The sequence below is a fragment of the Hemiscyllium ocellatum genome, chromosome 12 (genome assembly GCF_020745735.1).
Source record: "Hemiscyllium ocellatum isolate sHemOce1 chromosome 12, sHemOce1.pat.X.cur, whole genome shotgun sequence".
Lineage (NCBI taxonomy): Eukaryota > Metazoa > Chordata > Chondrichthyes > Orectolobiformes > Hemiscylliidae > Hemiscyllium > Hemiscyllium ocellatum.
Window position 1 is genome coordinate 39507130 of NC_083412.1, and position 20723 is coordinate 39527852.

The 20723-nt window shown below is 41.0% G+C and overlaps 1 protein-coding gene across 2 annotated transcripts in view; it reads right to left on the minus strand.

Annotated features, from left to right (window-relative positions):
• Positions 1 to 20723, minus strand: part of LOC132820729 (centrosome-associated protein 350) — a 68332-nt gene that overhangs the window by 18524 nt on the left and 29085 nt on the right. For both annotated transcript variants that reach the window (XM_060832999.1, XM_060832998.1), the window contains exons 4-7: positions 12821 to 12905; positions 9057 to 9232; positions 6371 to 6602; positions 2696 to 2816 (exon numbers count right to left, since the gene is read on the minus strand). In XM_060832999.1, coding sequence (XP_060688982.1) covers positions 2696 to 2816; positions 6371 to 6602; positions 9057 to 9232; positions 12821 to 12905 — 614 coding nt within the window. The remainder of the gene's footprint in view (positions 1 to 2695; positions 2817 to 6370; positions 6603 to 9056; positions 9233 to 12820; positions 12906 to 20723) is intronic.

The following is a 20723-nucleotide window of genomic DNA, read 5'->3' on the forward strand; positions in this document are numbered from 1 at the left end:
AACCCTTCCTATTCAAATGCCTTTTAAATGTTGATTATACCAGCTTCCACCATTTCCTCTGGCAGCTCATTTCATACAAATACCATCCTCTGAGTGAAAAAAATTGCTCCTTAGGTCTCTTTTATATCTTTCCCCTCTCACCCTAAACCTGTGCCCTCTAGTGCTGGACTCCCCGACCCCAGGGAAAAGACTTTGTCTATTTATCATATCCATGCTCCTTATGATTTTATAAATCTCTGTAAGGCCACCCCTCAGCCTCCGATGCTTCAGGGAAAATAGCCCTAGCCTATCCAACCTCTCCCCACAGCTCAGATCCTCCAACCCTGGCAACATCCTTGTAAATCTTTTCCGAATCCTTTCAAATTTCACAACATCTTTCCGATATGGAGGAGACCAGAATTGCACACAATATTCCAACAGTGGCCTAACCAATGTCCTGTACAGCTGCAACATGACCTCCCAACTCCTGTACTCAATACTCTGACCAATAAAGGAAAGCATACCAAACATCTTCTTCATTATCCTATCGACCTGCGACTCCACTTTCAAGGAGCTGTGAACCTACATTCCAAGGTCTCTTTTTTTCAGCAACACTCCCTAGGACCTTGCCATTAAGTGTATAAGTCCTGCTAAGATTTGCTTTCCCAAAATGCAGCACCTTGCATTTCTCTGAATTAAACTCCATCTGCCACTTCTCAGCCCATTGGCCCATCTGGTCAAGATCCCATTTTAATCTGAAGTAATCTTCTTCACTGTCCATTACACTTCCAATTTTAGTATCATCAGCACACTTACTAACTGTACCTCTCATGCTCCCATCCAAATCATTTATATAAATGATGAAAAGTTGTGGACCCAGCACCGATCCTTGTGGCACTTCACTGGTCACAGGCCTCCAGTCTGAAAAACAATCTTCGACCACCACCCTTCTACCTTTGAGCCATTTCTGAATCCAAATGCAACTTATCAGATCTTGAAACATAGAAAATAGGAGCAGGAGTCAGCCATACAGCCCTTCAAAACTGCTCCACTATTCAATATGATTGTAGTTGATCATCCAACTCAGTACCTTCTTCATGATTTCTTCCATTCTCTTTAGCCCTCAGAACTTTAAGTAGCTCAGGGTATTCTAATTCAGGTCTATCATCCCTCACAGCATTCATAATTGTTGCCAGAGGAGATTATGAAGATTCTTCAGAGGAGTTCACTAACTTTGAGGACACAGTGCCTCATACCACCCTCGAGCACCGGGATTATCACATTAGAGAAGCACAATGCACATGCAAAGAGGAGCCAGTGCTGGAGGTAGGTAAAACAGTGGAGGGTCTCTGTTGGAGTGTGTAGGATCCTCCAAACACTGCTCTGTTGGACACAAATGGGGAGCCCCTAGGGCTATCAATAGATTGGACAATTCTAGAGCAGCAGTTTGACTTCAGCAGGATGAAAATCCAATGGCTGCTCCTGGGAAATGAGCACACACCTGCACAATGATCTTTTTGGCTGCAGATGAGCTCAGCATTGTCAAACATTGCTTTGGCCACATGGCACATGCAATTAACACAATTCTAGAAATGTTACCAGCAGTTCCTGGATATGCCAGTCAAAAAAATTAAATGCAGTCACAGGACATCACAGGCTGACCTGATCCACATGCAAATGTTAGAAACCACTGAACGGTAAGCTCTGAGCTTCCAGAGGCACTGGCACTCATTCATGTCTAGACAGCGTATCCTGTGCCTTTATATCTGTCTTTTGTTGTAGTACCAACAACTGGCAGCTTGTGGTATTGTATCGCCAAACAATCCTCTTTGCTGAATTAAATTATCTCATTATTTGTGGTAGAGGATAAAACACTGCCAAGTCTTAATAAGAAAAGGCACTGGTCTTAACAGAAGGAATAGTTTATTGCAGGAAAGTAATAGATATGAGTTACATTAACTAAGTCAGCATAATTATCAGGAAGTGTAGATGACATTGGGATCTTGTACTCAATTGCTTCTTCTCCACCCAAAAACAATGTGACATAAGATTGGTTTAATACAATGCCCCTTCAGTGTTGATGCCTTTGGCACCATGACTTTGTATAACAATATGCTGCACTGACAAACCTCATCTGCTGTGAAATGGAGCTCTGTGCTCAGTCCTCATCTTGGTACGGCAATAATTGAGGAAAATGCTACCCCTGTACTTCATTAGTGGTCCATGGTCGATCTAGTTAATCCCTCCCCTGCTGATTTGAAATCTAACCATTAGGAAGATAGATTCAAAATGGTAGCAATGACTTCCAAAATGAGAATATCACATACTTAGAGCCAGTCGGCAACAGATGCCTTTCACTTAGAAAAGTATTCAAATCATAGCTTGCTTGTCTCTTGCTCAGCCATGTCTCCTTGACGTCAATGATAGATTCTGGGAAACTTATGCGCTTCCCTTTAATGTCAGAATCAGTGTTAAAGAAGTGGCTTATGAACAGGCAACATGTTTCAGTAGCTGGTTGTACCCTTCCCATCGGGATTTTGTCTGCATGCTTAAAGGTAGAAGTCAATGGGTTCCTCCTGGCTCCTTCACATGCTGATAATTTCAAAACTTTGAACCTGCTGACTACACACAAATCCATTTGCTTGGTCAAAATTCTTTCTTTCTTTCCATAGACCATTCCATTAATAAAACATTAGCAAGTACGTTCTCTCCTTACTTGAACTGTGAAGACAGAGATGTTTCTTGTGACTGGAATAGAAGAGAAGACCTTTTCTGTTTGTCAGTCTCCTGTTGTTTTTTAGGTAGGTCCAACTTCTTTGGAGATTTTGCACCACTACCTAGAAATCCAAAGACACGTAAATTATTCACCAGAAGATGAGTGGGATTCCAGAAAGTTAGAACAGTGGAAATGTAATAATACAAAACTAACTCAGTCAAGTCACAACCTTTTTATGGTCAGGATGTAAATATTTAATTTTAGTTTGCAGTTCAAAGCACGAAATAGCCTACAATGAATGTGAAATTAGTGCATTGGACACAAGTAGAGTAATACAAAATGAAAAACGAACCAAAAGAAATAGGAACTTTAATCTTTGTATTCAAGACATGACTCAATTATTTTCAATGATGTGTAGCTAACCACATCAAACATGGGGGTTTGAAATTGGACTTGTTAAAAATCTTTCAATAGAATTATCAATTCATTTACATAAAGGACAAGGGTATTTCACACACAACCAGCAAGCCATATGCCATCCTGACTTGGAGCTATATGATCATTCCTGTCACCAAAATCATGGAACTGCCTTCCTAACAGCACCGTGGGTGCCCCTACACATCAGCAAGTGCAGTTGTTCAAGAAGGCAGTTCACCACCACCTTTGCCAGGGCAATTGGGAATCAGCAACAAATGCTGGCCCAGTCAGTGATGCCCACTTCCCATGAATGATTGAAAAAGAATGATCTATAAGCTTGAATATTTGAAAAATAAATTCTGTAGAAAGTTACCCATAAGCCACATGCCTTTAATTGGACACATTGCCTACTGGACAGTTGACAATTAAATTAGATTACTTACAGTGTGGAAACAGGCCCTTCGGCCCAACAAGTCCACACCAACCCACCAAAGCACAACCCACCCTGACCCATTCCCCTACATTTACTCCTTCACCTCACACTACGGGCAATTTAGCCTGGCCAATTCACCTAAGCTGCACATTTTTGGACTGTGGGAGGAAAGCGGAGCACCCGGAGGAAACCCACGCAGACACGGGGAGAATGTGCAAACTCCACACAGTCAGTCACCTTAGGCAGAAATTGAACCCAGGTCTCTGGCGCTGTGAGGCAGCAATGCTAACCACTGTGCCACCCACTTAAAATTGGCAATGCCTTTACCATAAGAGTCACCATACCTCAGGCAAGGGGAGAGGTTGAGAAGATGAACCCTTTGTGGTAAGCTCAGATTTTATAGGAACAGTGTAATGCACTCGCTGAATTTTGATAATCTCTTGTTTTCACAAACAGCAGAGAAATTGATGTGTTTTGCATTTTTGTTAACAAATAATGTTGAAAAGTTAAGTCATACTTGTGTTTAGTAAAGTTGGAAATGGAAAGTTTGCCTATGAACTATGAATTTGCCTATATATTTGCAAAGCATTAATTTATAATACCTGGTGCTTCCTAGCACCAACACCACTGTTCTTCAATACAGATAAACTTTTGCATTTACATCAAAATAACAAAGCTAACATTTAGTAACGTTAGCTTGCATCAGTTCATAGAACTTGCAGAATTTTCTAATGTATAGTGGTTTATAAAATTGTATTAATATTTTGGTAGATACCAATAATTCAGGAAATACAAAGTTCTCAATGCCTAAATTAGACATGAGAGATGATGTGACCAACATGATAGCAAACTGGGTAAGACAATGCAGCACTATGCCTTTTATACAGTCTCAATATGTACTAAGTTAACTGACTCTCAGCCTTGGCAGCATTTCAGCTTGGGGAGATTTAAAACTGACCAAGCTTCCTGTTCTTGATAATCTCATGATGTAAACTACATATACATGTGTGAAAATTGGATGTGATATTATTATCTCATCTCGTAAATAATGAGTAGTCAACTTGGGTAAGATTCTAAAGTGGTGTAGAGTGTTATAAACTATAATATTCTGAAATGATGCTTTCAGGAGAGGAGGGAGCTATTATGTTTAAAAATGAACAACTAAGAGAAGAAAATTAGATTAACGTATTAGATATCCATTAGCCACATGTTAGCCCACTGGACAGTCGACAATGCAATTTCAAATTTTGATAGTTTCTTGTTTTCACGAAACCTACGTGAAGAGCAATTTTTTTGAACAGTAATGTAGAAAAGTTGTCACACTTGCATTTAATTAAGTTTGAAATGGAAAATTTGTCTATGGACTATGAAGTAGCATATATATTTGTATTGAATTTACTTTTAGAGATTTTACAAACAGTAATCTGTTAAAACCATGTACAGTATTGTCCTTGCTCACCTGCTGTTTAAAGTACACCTGACAAGTTATCTTTACCAATGAAATTTACATTAATATGGGCACGAGGGAAAGAACTTTCACTTTTATGTGTCTTATCACAATATCCTGCTGTCTTTAAGCACTCAGATTTAATTAATAACTTTCTACATCACTATTATAGCACAAGCAAATAAGGCAACCAGTGCATTTGCAGCAAGTTCTCATCCATCACCAACATGTAAATACTTTTGCCGGTTAAGGTTAAAGGAAAGATGGCTTAGAGATTTGGATCTCAAATGTAAATAATTGCGTGGCATTTTATTACAGTGGGTCTTTTAGAAAAGGGATTATTGTTAACACCTCATCTGGAAGATCTTCCCAGCGATTACCAGTAGCCTTTGATCAGTATAGAAATGTCAGGCTAAATTGATTGTTCAAGCCTTTACTGATTAGTTAACTCTGTAGGCTAGATTATAATGCAGAATAACACCAAGAGTTGGGTTCAGTTGCTGTGAAGGAGTCTCTTTCTCAACCTCTCTCCCTTTGCCTAAAGTGTAGTGACCCTCAGGTTAAACCACCACCAGTCTTTCTATTGATAGAATAGCCCTATTGACTGATAAGAGTATGGCAACTTTACTTTTACTGCTTGAATGTGGAACGTTTTAATTTAGGGAATTAATCTGATGTTGTATAGCCAAGAAATAATAATTAAAACTAATAAATTCCTAAACAATCTAATTTGTACCATGCATTTAAAAGAAGTCAACTGTGGGTTGGTTGCTAACAAGCTGGCTTCAGAGTCAGAAGGTTATGGATTTGAGTTTTGGTGCTGAGTATGGCAGTGGAGTACTGAGGGAGTGTTGCATTGATTGGAGTGCTGTCCTTTGAAAGCTATATTTGTACTCTTAGATGAAATGATTGGACTGCACTAATATAAAGAAGTGCAGTGACATTCTTTGTGCTTTCTGCTTTCCTGACCAGTATTTATTTTTCAACTAATACCATTAGGAAATAGATGTTCTGGTCATTATTATATTGCAATTTTTGGGGGCTTGCTGTGCAGATGTTGGATGCCATGTTTCCTATAATGTGCAGGTGCTGATGTTGGACTGAGGTGGACAAGGTCAGAAGTCACGTAACACCGGGGTTATAGTCCCACAGGTTTATTTGAAATCACCAGCTTTTGGACCGCTGCTTCTTGCTCAAGTGAAGACTTCACCTGATGAAGAAGCAGCGCTGCAAAAGCTTGTGATTTCAAATGAACCTGTGGGACTATAACTCTGGAGTTACGTGACTTCTGACTTTGTTTCCTATGTTACAACAGTGATTACTGCTGAACTGTCAAACACCCTGAAGATTCTGAGATAGTTGCATGATAAAATCATACCCCTTTTGGCCGTTTCAACCCTCTTTTTCTTGAAGATTTTCTTTGACAGCCATTTCCGCTCTTGTTTGAAATCCCACAGCACTTCTTTTAATTGACGGTTTTCTTCATCAAGTTTGTGATTGACTTCTCTGAGCTTTCGGGACTCGTTCCGTAATTGATGGATTTCATCCAATAAGCCAAAAGCATCCTCTTCCAAAGTAAATTTGGATAGATCGTAATGCAATCTGTTAATCTGAGAGTGTGAGAACTAGAGTAAATTTGAGGGTCACGCTGATAAACTACACATTGGCCTATCAGTCACTGAATAAACGCCTTAATCATACAAAGCAAGAATCTGATCAAGCCTCTAGGTGGAGTCTGTGCACTAATTTAACTAATACTTTATTGAAACATTACAAAAAGAAAATTCTGGAAGTATGTAGCAAGTCGGTCATCATTTAAGAGCAAACAGATATCTTGTGGTAACTTGTATTTAGTTTACCCTTCTCTGACAGATGATGAATCTGTACACTACCAGCATCTTTCATTTTTATTTCATGTTTCCAATAAGCCTGATTGTCTTTTGATTATAATAAAGTATAATTTTTCTATGACGAATAAATAACACATGGTAGCTAACTGATTAGAGGAAATAACCTGTGGTTTTTATATGTCATGATAATTTATAGTGTTTATAAATTATTCAACCTTTTGTCCTTTTCTTTTGAATGCATCACATCACACAAGAGGTGTATTTGCATAGATTCTGCAAAGCCAATAAAAAATGCAAAATAAAAAGTGTTCCAAATAGGAGTACAGTCAGAAAATTATCCTTGATATGCAAGTTTGATCATATTGATTTTTTTATGCAAGTAAAAAGCTCTTAGGCTACAATTTGCTTGCATGGAAAACTGGTGAGAAAAGAAAGATGGCAACATTAAAACCCCTCCCCTTAGCATTCCTGCCCTGAGCTAGATTTCTGCCTATTTCCCCAAGGCATCTGCTGGAACTCCTGTTATCTGAACCTTTCCCAGTCCTTGAAGACATGTTTCCTGGTTTCCTATCATTTGCTTGTCTTACTGACACTCCCTAAGACTGCTGGATCCTTTGAATTGAGAAAGTTTTCTTAGAGACCTTATCTGAATCTGGTAAAACATTGGTTCTACTTCAACTAGAATATTGTGTCTAATTCTGGGTATTGAAATTTATGAAGGATGTGAGGCCTTTTGAGAGGTATAGAAAAGACTTGGGAGAATGGCTGCAGGGATGCTGGACTTGTGTTGCATGGATAGATTGGAGTAGCTGGGACTATTCTCCTTCGAGATGAGAAGATTCAAGCTGGAATAGTGTAGAGAGAACAAAATGCTATTTCTGTTAGAAGAAAGATCAAGAACAAAAGGACATAATTTTAGATGATTTGCAAAAGAACCGATGGTGATGTGAGGAAATATTCTTTTAAGGAGTGAGTGGTAAGAATCTAAAATGCACACCCTTACACTGTGGTGGAGGCAAATTGAATCACAGCCTTCAGAAGGAAGTTTTTAATCACCCAAAGTGATAAAATTTGGAATGGTGTATGAAGAGCAGAAGAGTGGGACTAGTTGGGACACTCAGGCAGAGGGACAGCATAGACATCTTAGAATTATAGAGTTCCTTCAGTATGGGAGCAGGCCATTCAGTGTAATGAGATCACACCCAACCACCAAACAGCATCCCACCCAGACCCACCCCATCCCTGTAATCCTGCATTTCCCATGGCTAACCCACTTAACCTTCTCATTTTTGGACTGGGAAGAAACCAAAGTACCCAGAAGAAATCCACGCAGAAACAAGGAGCATGTGCAAACTTCACACCGTCTGCTGAGGAAGGAATCGAACCCAGATCCCTGGTATGGTGAGACAGCAGTGCTAGCTACTGTGTCACCCACGGTGAGCTCTGTAGCTCCCTTCTTTGTTGAATCTTTGCTGCTTTATGATTCTAAAATTCTCAACGTTGGCTGCAGTCTTATAAAGGATCCTTGGCCTTTTCTGCAGGGATTTTCTTTTAATCACTAGTCCCACCATCCCCTTTTGTTGTGACTGTGGAGGTCCTTCTGGAACACTATCAGCTGTTGAATGCTCCTAATAGGATTTCACCATGCATGACAAATGAACTCACCCCCCCCCCCCCCCACCACCCTTCCCGCCACCCCAGTCAGCTAGATGGGTCACTGTGGGGTGTAGCCAGGCACAATATTGCATTTTAGGTTTTAACCCCATACAATTTCCTGCTGCATCTTCCTTCCTGAAGGAATTGAAGTTGATATACTTCTTGGGTAATGGTGTGAAATACACAGTGACGTAAATTGGATAATCGGGCCTTGAGAGTCTGTTTTCCTCTGCATTTCATTTTATTTTATATTTGGAAAGACTAATCAGTTCAAGTGTAAAAAGGGCTGCTGATTTACTTTATTGTTCTAGGACTGTCACCATGCCAGAAGAAGTCCATATCACATGAGGGGACAGTTCCATTAGTTATAGTTATCAACTAGTTCTTTAACCAAGCAACTCTTAACCATATTCAAGATTTGTTGGTGACAGGTGTAAGATTACTCAACAACATCAAACATCATATTCAAAAACTGATTTTGTTTTATTGCTACAGATAGCACATTAGCAATGAAAGCATTTTAAAATGATATCTGTTTAGTATCAGTAATAGTAACACCTTATCTTTAAGGTAGTCATTCTGTTTCTTGGCATCCTGCAGCTCTTCAGCATATTTTGATCTTAGTTTAGCCATTTCACCTCTCAGTTGGGAGATTTCCTCATCAGCCTTCATGAGTTCATTGACAGCATTACCATTGGCCTCCTGAAGCTCTTTGAGGTATCTGTTTAGATCCTCTAAAAAATAAGTAGTTAAGTTGCAATCAGGTAAAAGTAAATAAAAATAATTACTGGCAAATTTGTTTAAAAACACTTCAGGTCCCTTATTTTTAGCCTCGCATTACCACCTCTGTTCAGTTCAACTATCTGACTCCCTGTAACGGGTGCTCAGTAATTTCCTTCAACCTTCAAGAGCAGTCGGAATACATTCACATGTTGTAAAAACTTACTACCTGCCCAGCATTTGACAAAGAACATTTGCAATAGAAACAAATTGCTATATAGTGGTAGTGTAGTTTCAATACGAGTACTGCCACCCCCAACCACTACCACCAGCATCACCTCCAGCACCACCTCCACCACCACCACCACCACCACTACCACCAGCACCACCACCACTATCACTGTGTTTGTTTGGAATTCTTTCCTTTCTGATGGATTACTGTTCAAGTTGCAACATTGAGAAATGTCCAACTGACTCCTCAGTTTACGGATTTGTAGACAAAATCTGAGAGAACTGCATTCAGATTGAAAATTTGTTGTTACAGTGATATAAGTATTTATGGGTTGCCCTGATATTTTCTCTGAAAATGAGAAAATGGACAGTTTTCCAAACATATTATACAATAAAGGACCAATGAAATGCTCCCCTTTTGGGAATCAGGTCCTGAAAACTGTAAAAGGCAAATAGCCATAGTCTTATCAGACCATTGGAGAGACAACTGGTGGTGGTTTAACCTGCAGGTCACCACTCCTCAGGCCAGGGAGGGGTTGCAGAAGGGGAAACTTTACGCTGATCTCAGCTGGTGTGGAATTCAACCCACGCAGTTAGGTGTCAGTCTGCATTACAAAGCAATTGTCCAGTGAACTGAACTAACCCACCCCCTCTCTAAAGCTGTATAATTTACTGTTACAATCTGAAATCTGAATGTCGGAATTGATGTTACTCATCATCTGTGGTTGAATTAATTGAACTTTAAAGAGGAGGAGGAATGTGGGGGGGGATCCATTACTTCACATGGTCTGTCTCTCAATTTCTAAACTTTAGGACAGAGTCTGTTTCCTTAATACTGAATCATCCCATACTTCAAAATGCACCAAAATACATTTAAAAAATGAAATGTATATTAGGACAGAATAGTGGGGGATTGCTGGGAGACAGAGCATCAGTTAAATTTGGAGGGGTGGCATGGTGGCTCAGTGGTTAGCATTGCTGCCTCACAGCTCCAGGGACCTGGGTTCAATTCCAGCCATACGCGACTAGTCTGTGTGGGTTTCCTCCAGGTGCTCTGGTTTCCTCCCACAATCCAGAGATGTGCTGGTCAGGTGTACTGGCCATGTTAAATTGCCCAAAGTGTTAGGTGCATTAGTCAGAGGGAAAAGGGTCTGCGTGGGTTACTCTTTGGAGTGTTGGTGTGGACTTGTTGGGCTGAAAGGCCTGTTTCCACACTGTAGGGAATCTAATCTTAAAAAAAACCCTTTTGGGAAAAGATCTTAAATACTCTGAAAATTCATTGCCTCAATAATTGCACTTCTGAACAATTTTGTTTTATTGCTTATAATTGAATTGATTTGGTATTCTCCACGTCAGTGTGTACTGAATACTACTTTACGGGCAGCACGGTGGCACAGTGGTTAGCACTGCTGCCTCACAGCGCCAGGGACCTGGGTTCAATTCCCACCTCAGGTGACTGACTGTGTGGAGTTTGCACATTCTCCCCGTGTCTGCGCGGGTTTCCTCCAGGTGCTCCGGTTTCCTCCCACAGTCCAAAGATGTGTGGGTCAGGTGAATTGGCCATGCTAAATTGCCAGTAGTGTTCGGTAAGGGGTATATGTAGGGGTGTGGGTGGGTTGCGCTTCGGTGGGTTGGTGTGGACTTGTTGGGCCGAAGGGCCTGTTTCCACACTGTAAGTAATCTAATCTAATCATATGCTGATTATGAGGTTATTGAGTTTCAGTTGTCAAAGTCAACCAATCCTGAATTATGGAATGTGATTTCAAAATGCTGATTGAAATCTGTGGCCTGAAAACAAATCACAGACCTTTATTCAAGGTTATTCAATGCTTTACATTATTCTTTTGAATTGTCAGTTTTTTGTTTTGAACCTGTTTGTCATTCTGGGCTTTGTGAGTTTGTTTTTATGTTAAATGTTTTAAAATACACAATGGTCCCGAAATCCCATGGCAATTCCAGCTCACTTCCAATGCGCAGTTAGTGGAAAAAGGCAAAGATTATTGCATCGGGTCTCATCCTTCCCCTCCTTTGGAGCTTTCATTCGGACTGTCACATTGGCGATCTGGACTCTGAATGTTCGAGTTTCTACACTCTGCACTTTCACTGAGGTGTAGAATATGGTTGGTAAGATAGGTTTTCATCATTGTTGGGTGGAAATGGGACCATTCTGGTTTTGCAGAATAGGATCAAAGTTTAGATTCCAAAAGATGAGTTCACTTTTAAAAAAAAACGAAAAATAATTTTCCAGCTAAAAAACCTTAACTCATTTCAGATTTCAATCAGACCATGATCTCTGTGCTCATTGACATGTAGTGGTGCCCCATCCAACAAAACAAAAATCAATATTAGTGTAGTTCCATGGCCTCACATCTCCCTATTTGATTACAACCCCACCACCTCCCCCCCCCACCCCCAACCCCGAGCCCTACAGAGATTTGAGACATCTGTGCTCCTCCCAAACAACAAACAAAAGAATACCTTGGGTACATGATTTGGCCCCTCAACGCTCCTGTTTTTCAGTGAGATTGTGGCTTACGTAGTATTAGTCTTGTCAACTTGTCTCCCTAACAATATCCCGCCCTCCCCCACCCCCTCCCACAACTGCCCATATCCTTTGATTCTCTTGCAGTTGAAAAAATTAACACAAACCTTCCACATACTAGTTAGGTGCATCAGTGAGGGGAATAGGTCTGGGTGTGTTACTCTTCGGAGGGTCAGTGTGGACTAGTTGGGCCGTAGGGCCTGCTTCCACACTGTAGGGAACCTAATCTACTCTAATCATATTCAATGTCTCAACCTCAAGTGCTCTCTGTGGAAGAGAATTCCAAATGCTGACAAATGTCCAAGAGAAGACATTTGTAATCTCCAACTTAAATGAAACTTGTTTTTAAACTATGTCCCCATTCTAGATTGTCAAATAGGGGGAACATCCTCTCAGCATCTTCCCTGTCAAGTACACTCAGAACCTTTACATGTAATATTACTGCTCATTCTTCTCAACTCTGTTGTGTATAGGCTCAAGCACCTGGTCCAATGTTAGCCTCAAGCATTCCTGGTTTGAACTGTAGAAGTTGTGTTTTCATATTCCTGAAGGTAATTCCCTCCTAAAAACTCTCAGCCTCTGTAACTCTCCTCTTTTAAGATGCTGGTTTTTTAAAATCATCATTCTTGATTTCTCTTTCTATGACTTGTCAAAAAGGTCCTCGCAATTTTGAAACATTTTAACATGTTATACATGCTAAAACAAAGATAAGCTGTGTCTCAGTCAGTATGCTGTCACCAGTATTGGTCAGAACTGAAGTAGTCAATGAGATGCTCCTTTTAAAGTTTTAAACTGGATCATATATGGAAGAAATGGAAGGGAGTCTTACCGATTCTTTGCTGTAGCACTACGGGTGCAGTGTGATTAGAGTCAGTTGTGTCTCCTTTTACCTTGTTTTCAAGAGCTTTGTTAGTCTAAGTAGTTTGAACAATAAAAAAAAGCATAATTAAAAATTACAAATTGCATGTAATGCATTTATTCACTAATTTCACGTATTTGAATGTTTTAATTTAAATCCAAGGTCATGAATTATTTATCAAGTGGCATTAATCTTCAATGAAAATATTGGGACAATTCCATGCTAGCAAACTGGCCAGATAAATAATTTTATAATTGGGCCTGTTCAGCATAATAAAATTAAGGGTCAAAGCTTTATTTTTTTGTTCAGATCATCTCAGCAAATCACAAATCATGGCCTCATGGCGAATCCAGATTAATAACCTCAACTGCACCCACAGAAAGCGCTTGCAGTAAAAGTATAGGCAGACATAGGAGCACATATGTATGGCTCTGGTTTGCAATCAGTAATTTACTGATTTTAGGTGATTCAAATCATCCCCAGATCTCAGGTTCTACACACTGGACTTATTTAGGGAATGTGAAATGAAGACAGCGGTAGACGGGTGTTTAAGGGCAAAAGAATCTCTGTGTTTATTTAAATACAAAAGCTAAGTATAATACAAGAAATACAGGTGAAAGTACTAAACTGAGTTTAACATTATCAATTATACAGAGGACAGTAATTAAATACATTATTAAATTAAACAGATTAAACACTATCAGAATCTAAACAGTTTTAATCAAAGAAACTTTAGTCAGGCGTCCTATCCTCAGCGCCCCATGCACTGTCACCACCCTCCTTTCCCTCCCTGTTAGTGAAGTTGGAAAGTTTGGGTGTCATGAGTTTAAACTCATCACTGATTTTGAAGTACAAAAGGCTATTCCTGCTTGCTATACCTGAACGGAAACTTTGGACTGTGTGTGCCTTCAGTCTGGGTTGAGTCCGTTGATGCAATAGGATGTGGAGTGGGTCTATTGGGTAAGTACATGGTTTTCCTTACTGTCAGGCAAGTTTTGTGGGCCAGTGTTCACCACATGCCTGAGGCTTTGTGGTATCAGTTGGGTCAGTGATTTTCGGAATTTGCCATTCTTCGTTCCGTTGGTCATTGTCAGTTGTTGTTGGTTCCCCTGGTTCAGAAAAGGCCTGTGTTTGATAGCTCTCGGAATTGCTGTCGGGTTTCCTGTTCTGGACATAGCTCTTGGAAACAGCCACTGGAGTTAACTGTTGGCTCATAGGAACATTTCTGGGAATAGCTCTTTGGAATGCTGTCAGGGATCACCATCTTTCGAATGCTCTCTGGGTTAGCTCCTTGGAACCCATCTGACGAATAGCTGTGGGTATCACTGCCTCAGGTGAGATTGAGGCCTGCAATTATTCTGATTGTGGGTCCCTTATCTTCACACAAAATCTGTGCTTGCCATTGTGCTTCTGGCGTTGCCTTTGAGGTCAATTGGTTTTCTGACAGTAAAGAGAATGTCTGAATGGGTTTTGATTCAAATTGAATGTTTGGTATCTGTTCAGGCCCCATACTGTCTGTGCCAGGCAGCCTGAAGTGAAAAAGTTTTTATCCAGGGCTGTCTGATTGTCACTGGAGGGGTTGGATTGCAATAAGGCCATTAGGTCTGTCCAGGGAAACCAGGGAATGGTTGGTGGACAGTGGAAGTACAGTATATGACTACACCTGGGAACCTCCTTCAACACACACAAGGGGGAGAGGTTGGCAGGTGCAGGTTCATGTGGATTGGCTGGAACTCAGATCGGAGGCTGGAAGTCACTGCCCAATAAATTACTGCTGCCTTATCAAAACTACACAATGGGAAAGAAAGTGGCTGCAACCACACTGGTGGTGGACAGGGTTGGTGTCTCAACCTGTGAGGGAGGGAGCTGCAAGAGTTAGCACCAATGTGAGACCTTCTGCATGACAAATACCTTTAAAAATAGAGCCATGCACTGCACAGATCAGAGATCAATGACCTGCCTAATCCCTGGAGATCCTAACACATTTATTCTCTGTGTATTGTACACCTCTCTACCCCAGAGTTTCAGCACCAGCACCTTTGGATACAAGCACCAGGGAAAGAATAGGGATGTTTGACCAAGAGAGGAAATGGTGCCAACAACTCCCATTGCCCTATATATGCCTTGTTTATCTTGCTTTCACTTGCTACAACAGGCTCTCAACATAGACATCAATTCATTGCACGTCTTAAATGGCTGTGAGGTTCAGCATCATGCTGGCACAGTTATATTCACAGACTCAAACAAATTGATGGATTTGAAAACCAAGACTTTATATACACATGCCACAAAATGCCCCTTTTTTTGCCCCTGTCTTTCCTTCCTACAATGTTTCAATGTTATTCCAGGTTCTGCAGTTAGGGTGGAGAGAGCCTGCTTAGCACTGAAGCCTGTGGACTTTGGAGGTTTAGATGTATAACCCATGGGACATTTGTGATTGGATGACCCAGACATGCTGAGTGTCTCCTAAACAGAAGCAAGTTGCCAATGGGCTGAGAAGTGGCAAATGGAGTTTAATTCAGATAAATGTGAGGTGCTGCATTTTGGGAAAGCAAATCTTAGCAGGACTTATACACTTAATGGTAAGGTCCTAGGGAGTGTTGCTGAACAAAGAGACCTTGGAGTGCAGGTTCATAGTTCCTTGAAAGTGGAGTTGCAGGTAGATAGGATAGTGAAGAAGGCGTTTGGTAAGCTTTCCTTTATTGGTCAGAGTATTGAGTACAGGAGTTGGGAGGTCATGTTGTGGCTGTACAGGACATTGGTTAGGTCACTGATGGAGTATTACGTGCAATTCTGGTTTCCTTCCTATCGGAAAGATGTTGTGAAACTTGAAAGGGTTCAGAAAAGATTTACAAGGATGTTGCCAGGGTTGGAGGATCTGAGCTACAGGGAGAGGCTGAACAGGCTGGGGCTATTTTCCCTGGAGCGTCAAAGGCTGAGGGGTGACCTTATAGAGGTTTACAAAATTATGAGGGGCAGAGATAGGACAAATAGACAAAGTCTTTTCCCTGGGGTCAGGGAGTCAAGAACTAGAAGGCATAGATTTAGGGTGAGAGGGGAAAGATATAAAAGAGACCTAAGGGGCAACTTTTTCATGCAGAGGGTGGTACGTGTATGGAATGAGCTGCCAAAGGATGTGGTGGAGGCTTGTATAATTGCAACATTTAAGAGGCATTTGGATGGGTATATGTATAGGATAGGTTTGGAGGGATATGGGCCAGGTGCTGGCAGGTGGGACTAGGTTGGGTTGGGATATCTGGTCAGCATGGATGGGTTGGACCAAAGGGTCTGTTTCCATGCTGTACATCTCTATGATTCTATGACTCTAAGTTGATCCTTCCCAGCTTGAATTTGCGTAGGTCAGAAGGGAGCAGGCAGGCTGGAGGTGGAAGGCTAGGCCACCTCTGGAGTATCCTGAGAGGAAATTTCTGAGGGGATATATGTGATTCCTCATCTGGCTGGAGGCCTCCAGGCATTGCCCTGCCTCCTTGTTAGGAAAGAGTATCTGGAGGGTGTGGCTTGCTCCCCATCCCCATGATGGCATGTTTCTGGTCCTGGGAGCCAATGGTTGGGGCAATGGAGTGCAAGTCTGCAGCATATACAGCACATCAAATGGTGCTGGAACTGGCTCTCCATGGAAGCTACCCATCTATCAATGGAGGAAACTGGACATTCCCATGCTTGTGGTAGCTCTGTTCCCATAGCATGTAGCCCAGAGGCCTGTGCAGACAAGAGCCTTTGCCTCCACATATCGGCCTGTTCCTCCCTGTGCATTTGGACAAGCCTTGGTGGCACACCTTCTTAACGACTGAGGCATACGCATGGGGGTGGAGATAAAATAGGTTGGAAACACTTAATTGTTTTACAAATGTTCTAACACCTGATAAATTGCCCATTTGTATAAAATTAGTTTCTTAGATCCAGGTCTGTTGTTCATCAAATATTTTTCTTACTAAGGCGAAAAATAAAAGCCCAGTTACATTTGTAAGTTTTTAGTGGAGTTTCTCATTGTGATGTGGGAGCAGGAAAGTTGAAATTCTCACTGATTTCAATGATGATTGACTTCAGGACTCATTACTGTATAACCTGTGGTGAAATATTGAGTAACAGACTCCGGTGTCAGAATTCTAATTCTAATCTATACATCCCAGTAACCCGGAGTTACAATCATTTTTATGGGTGATAACCACCTTCCCCATCCCATAAAAGTACAGGTCAATCATTTTCTAATATATTTGCTGTTTGGTTTTGTTATTAATTTTAAATAAAATTTCATGATTCAGTGCTTTTTCTTCCAATTTTCTCCCTTTCACAGGTGAAAATTACTGGCCATTGGTTGAGTCTGAAAGGACATTAACACCTCAATTACTTTTGCCTGTGCCTTGATTTCCAGACTCAATAACATTGTGCAAGTATCATGGATGAGTCTACACCTAACCAGACCTATTTTTGGCAAGAAAATGCTACATAGCATTCAGGCGCGGAAATCCTTCCTCAATTCAAATGTTGAGATTTATTACTTTAATTTCGCAATCAGGTAAGATCAGCTAAATTGTTGCATACCAGCCATCAGAGTCAGGATCTTCCTTGTCTTTATGTATTACACTGTGGCTTAACCTTTTGTATGACAGATGGGGTAAATGTTTTCTTATTAGAAAGTGATAACTTATTAGGAAGGGTGAACATTCCGCCTTAGAAGTATTCATTGAGCTTATCTGCAATGATATATTGCTTTAAAGTTGAATATTATATTACTGAGCTTTCACGTGGCAGTTGCTGATATTGCTTTAAGACTTCTGGCACATATCCCAGGTTGCTTAATCTAGCTTTTGCTGCACCAGCCACATCACTATGGTAACAATTGGGTTTGTGCTGCTTTGGGCCTCATCGTTGCAACTGATGGGATTTATCAGTTCCATGATCTGAATTTTGTTATTTGTTTGAGGTCAAGCATTTTAATAAGACTTTTAAAAAACACACACACTTTGTAGCTAAAAAAAACTGAATATTTAATCTTATCACTTCTTGTAATTATGTAATCGAGGTAGAGTTGCCAATTGTAGTTTGACCTGTCTCTGGACATTTTATGATGTGACATTTAATCATGTGACAACTCATGGTGTATAATTACTTGACCTTTTTCCACTGCTTGCAAAGGTTATTGCAATTACCATGGTGAGATGTTTCGTTATAACCAAAGCATGAAAAAGTAGATGACTATTTGTTTTATAATAAGTTGACTAATGTAATTTGTAAATCAAAAGAGCACCACTAAAGAATAATGATTTAAGAATAATAATGCTTAAGTTAAAGTAATTCCTTTGTAATGTTCTACAATATCAACCACACTGATGTAGCATATTTAAAACAAGCAATATTGAAATGTTCAACTGCTTGCTAAGATTTTCATGCAAAGATGCTGTAGTTTAACTGCTGGGACAAGGGCGTTCAACAATTCAACTGTACATAGACAGTTCTCAGGGTTCTTGTGGCAAAGTGGTGATGTCCCTACCTCTGGGTTAGAAAGCTTAGGTTCAAGTCCCATCTGCTCAAGAGGTCTGTCATAACCAATCAGGTTGATTAAAGTGTCTATCCAGACAGTTTTCTCTATAAAGGGGCATTGGAATGATTAATATGCAATTGGGGAAAACACTTGACCACTTAAAGTAATATATTGTTGGTTTATGTATTTTAGGGTTCCTGCACATAGGTGAAGCTTTTATTGATATTGTGTAGTGCATAAGACAAAGCCCTCTCTCTCTCTCCCTGACATCTACATATTCAGCCTTCATTTCTTATTACTGAGTTTTCCTCACGTGTTTTCCTCTGAATTCCTCTTTGGAAATCCCTGCCCAGTGAAGTAGTTGAGGCCATCTCGATGAATGCCTTTAAGGCAAGGGTAGATTTTTGAACAGTAAAGGAATTAAGGGTTATGGTGAGCAGGCATAAGTGGAGCTGAGTCCATGAAAAGATTAACCATGATTGTATTGAAGGCAGAGCAGACTCGAGGGGCCAGTCAGCCCACTCCAGCTCCATTTTTTCATGTTCTTATGAATACAAGCTTCGGGTTGAACTTGAACATAAGGTAAAGCTTTCATAATTCTACCAGACTGTTGAGCTTAGAGAAAGATAACTGGTAATGGTTTAACCTAAGGTCAGCATGCCTCGGGCAAGGGGAGAGATTGAGAAAGAGAATCCTTCATGCAGTGTGGAAATTGAACCCACATTATTGGCATTACTCTGCATTACAAACAGCTATTCAGCCAACTAAGCTAACCAGTACTCACTTTAACTGCTCAAGTGAAGAGTCTCTTTTAGAGGGACTCTAACAGAAGATTCACAGATTCCACATCCACAAGGTCCTCCCATGTCTGTCTTCTGTTTCGCTGAATGCTATACTGTGATTGTGAGTATCCAAAGCCAAGGACAGTTCAGTGTGAAAAAGGCCAGGCTTACAAAGCCTGATTTGGAGGTGCCGGTGTTGGACTGGGGTGGACAAAGTTAAAAATCACACAACACCAGGTTATAGTCGAACACATTTACTTGGAGGCATTAGCTTTCGAAGTGTTGTTTCTTCATCAGGTGGTTGACTGAAATTAGGAGAAAGTGAGGACTGCAGATGCTGGAGATCAGAGCTGAAAACGTATTGCTGGAAAAGCGCAGCAGGTCAGGCAGCATCCAAAGAGCAGAAGAGTCGATGTTTCGGGCATGAGCCCTTCCTGAAGAAGGGCTCTACTGCTCCTTGGATGCTGCCTGACCTGCTGCGCTCTTCCAGCAACACATTTTCAGCAGTTGACTGAAATTAGTTAAAACAGAGAGGCAGGAGTGTGGTCTTTGAAGCGCATTTCAGTTCTTCAAGAGGTTCAATGATCACACTAGTGTACGAAAGATGCATGGCATCTCTCAAGCATCAACCCACACACTCTGAATTCCCATACAGCACTCCTGAGGCAACCACACCCTCCAGCTTCACATATTTGTCTGCTTTGACACTTTACCACATCCACATCTGAATAGCCAACACTGACACTTTTTTCTCAACTTATTGATAACTTATCCATCTCACATCATCACAATGCTTGTTTATTTCGAAACGTTTCATTTCTCACACTCACTACCTACTGTTTCATTGCAGGAGAGAGGAGCTCAACACCAAAAAGAGGCATTAGAATCCTTCTGACATTAAGCACTCTGATTGCTGCCAGCAGGGTTGCAGAATGCCTAACCAGTTATCTAGGAGACACCATGTCTCCATTGTTAATGGTTGTCTTCAGTTCTTGGCTCACAGGTGGACCATGAGAGAGTAGGTGGAGAAAGGGCACATGGGAGTGAGGATTCTGTTCAAGCTGTTACCATTTTTCATGCCTTGCCCAGCCACTCAAATTGCCTCAAACTGCCTCCTGGCAGGTGGACTGAGAAACCCCACAGGATGTCTGCAGCAAAATCTGTCAGAGCAGCTCAATGAGCAACATCCCTCCAACTCTGCTGATGTCACAGGTCAATAGCACAATGGAGAATTCTCCATTGTCCAGTCATCAACTTGCTACCTGTTGCCTTTCCCACAATGCTCAGTCTTGAAGACAATTGTACATACCAAAGTAGAAGCTGAGCAAAAGATTTGCATGAGTTGGAGGAATTATTGATTGTGGGAATGTTTTGAAAGAGGGGATGACAGCAGTAGGGACCAGGCAGCGAGTTTAGCATTGTTGCATTGTAAGGCAGCATGTACTCAGCTCATCTGAATCTGCTGGAGTGGGTCTGTCACGCTAATTAGACTGCACTTTGCACCTTCTTTAGTTCCATCTGCAAGGCACAGCAGGCCACCTCATTCTCAACACCCTTGGTGGCACAGAATAGAGGATGCTCCAGATCT